The sequence below is a fragment of the Formica exsecta genome, unplaced genomic scaffold, assembly GCF_003651465.1.
Source record: "Formica exsecta isolate Colony F162 unplaced genomic scaffold, ASM365146v1 scaffold328, whole genome shotgun sequence".
In the NCBI taxonomy this organism is placed as follows: Eukaryota; Metazoa; Arthropoda; class Insecta; order Hymenoptera; family Formicidae; genus Formica; species Formica exsecta.
In genome coordinates, this window is record NW_021850535.1 from 1 (window position 1) to 2,015 (window position 2,015).

General features: G+C 25.8%; 1 protein-coding gene across 1 annotated transcript in view; it reads left to right on the forward strand.

Moving 5' to 3' along the window:
* The first annotated feature begins 1,511 nt into the window (after window positions 1-1,511).
* Window positions 1,512-2,015, forward strand: part of LOC115238198 (protein singles bar) — a 2,915-nt gene continuing 2,411 nt past the window's right edge. Inside the window, exon 1 of the mRNA XM_029811801.1 lies at window positions 1,512-1,827. Coding sequence (XP_029667661.1) covers window positions 1,636-1,827 — 192 coding nt within the window. The 5' untranslated portion in view covers window positions 1,512-1,635. The remainder of the gene's footprint in view (window positions 1,828-2,015) is intronic.

A 2,015-nucleotide genomic window follows, 5' to 3' on the forward strand; every position in this document is an offset into this window, starting at 1 on the left:
TTATATTCCTTCTCCTTTTCATTTCTTTCTGTCTCTCTCTCTCTCGTTCTCTCTCTCTTTCTCCCTCTCTTTTGCTTATTCTTGTTCTTCTGTAATTTTAAATAAAGCTTCTTTCTTTTCTCCTTCTTTCTTTCTCTCTCTCTCTCTCTTTGTATCTGTCCTTCTCTCTTGAAATGAAATTACATAAATAATATTAATAACATTTAATAATATTTATGCGTCTACATGACTTTTTTTATAGAGGATTACTATTCTTGCTTTTCTTCTTAGATCGAGCTATTGTCCATTCCAAAAATAACAAAGAATTTAGTAATTGTACAATTTTTTCGGAGCATCTCAGTAATTTTCAAGTTATAAACGATTGAAAAAGGGGAAGGCTTTTCACAAATTGAATTTTATGAAGCGATAAAATGTTAACAAAATTATTTTTTTTATATATAATTAATTTTAGATAAAATTTACTTTAATAAAAATTTAATTTGAGGTTTATCGTTAGTTATAAAAGGTATATGGTAGGAATCTTTCTATGATGATTTAAATCTTTCTTGACATTTTTGCTAAAGAAAAATTAATTCTGAATTAGCTAGAAAATTTGCTATTAAAAGAATATTTGGTAATTTTGGGACATTATGTACACACTTATTATTATCTCTTCTTGTATAGTGAAAATTATACTAAAATTTTCTATACTACGATTTATATTGCAATAGTTCATTTTAATTTGGGTATCTAAAATACACTAAAATGTTAATTATTTTCCTGAAATTTACAATAAAGGGATTATGGAAACAAAAAGTATAAACATGTAAATATATGTAAAATTTTGCGAAATGCGATTACTTATGTTCACTCATGTTGTAAAATAGAAGCAATTAAATAAAATAAAATTATAAAATCTTAAGACGAGTATGAGAGATATTATCTTATTTTTTTGAATTCTTTATATTTCTTCTTGCTGTAGAGTCAGCCGACAAAACATTCTGAATTTGTAGCATGTGCCAGAAATAGATAGTAATTTCCCTTGTGTCGAATGCTATACGGGGGGTTGCAATACATTCAAACTGTGTAGATGCCTACATCCTCAGTCTGTTTAAAACTATCGTCGATCGCGGTCGTTCTCCGTGTTTTTCTAAAAATTTCTCTCAGGGAGAACACAAAATCTACAATTAAATTTTAAAAATATTTAAGTCTTTAAGTACATATATTATTTTTAAATCATTTTTTAAAATGTCGAAAACTTTTCATTAATCGGCTTTTTACATTTTTAAATTTAATTTAACTCCAGATTTAATTTTTTAAATTGTCTTTGTATTTAATAAAAATATATACTTTATTATGTATGAAATTTATTGTGTGTGAAATATGGTTTAATATTTACAATAAGACTTATCTAAAAAAATTATTTTATAAATAAAAGTAAACAATTTTAATATTCTAATGATAAATCATTTTTTTTAGAAAGAGGAAGGGAGAGAGAGAAAGAAAGGGGGGAGAGAAAAGAGAAAACATATAAATATTGAAAATGAGTAAAAGGATTAATAAAAAATGCCGATTTATATAAACAAGATGGTTTAATGAGCGTTGCGATTTAAATACAGAAACGAACATTAAAATAATTGTTCGCAATATAGAATCATGTATATAAATAATGCTGGACCGGTTATCTCTCCTCTCAGGATGTCATCTTCTGGTACGCACGGCGCGGGTGGTGTCAGTTGCTGCTATTTCAGATGTTGCACATGCATACATATAGAATTTTTTAAATCATTACCGGGAATTGTAAAAATTATGGAAACGGTAAGTAATTATAATGGCACATACATTATCTAATAAAACATAGAAAATTTGAGAAAAAGAAATGTATATGTAAAAAAAGATGTTTTATATACTTTAAATCATATTGTAAAAATTATGGAAACGGTAAGTAATTATAATGGCACATACATTATCTAATAAAACATAGAAAATTTGAGAAAAAGAGAAAAAGATGTAAAAAAAGATGTTTTATATATATA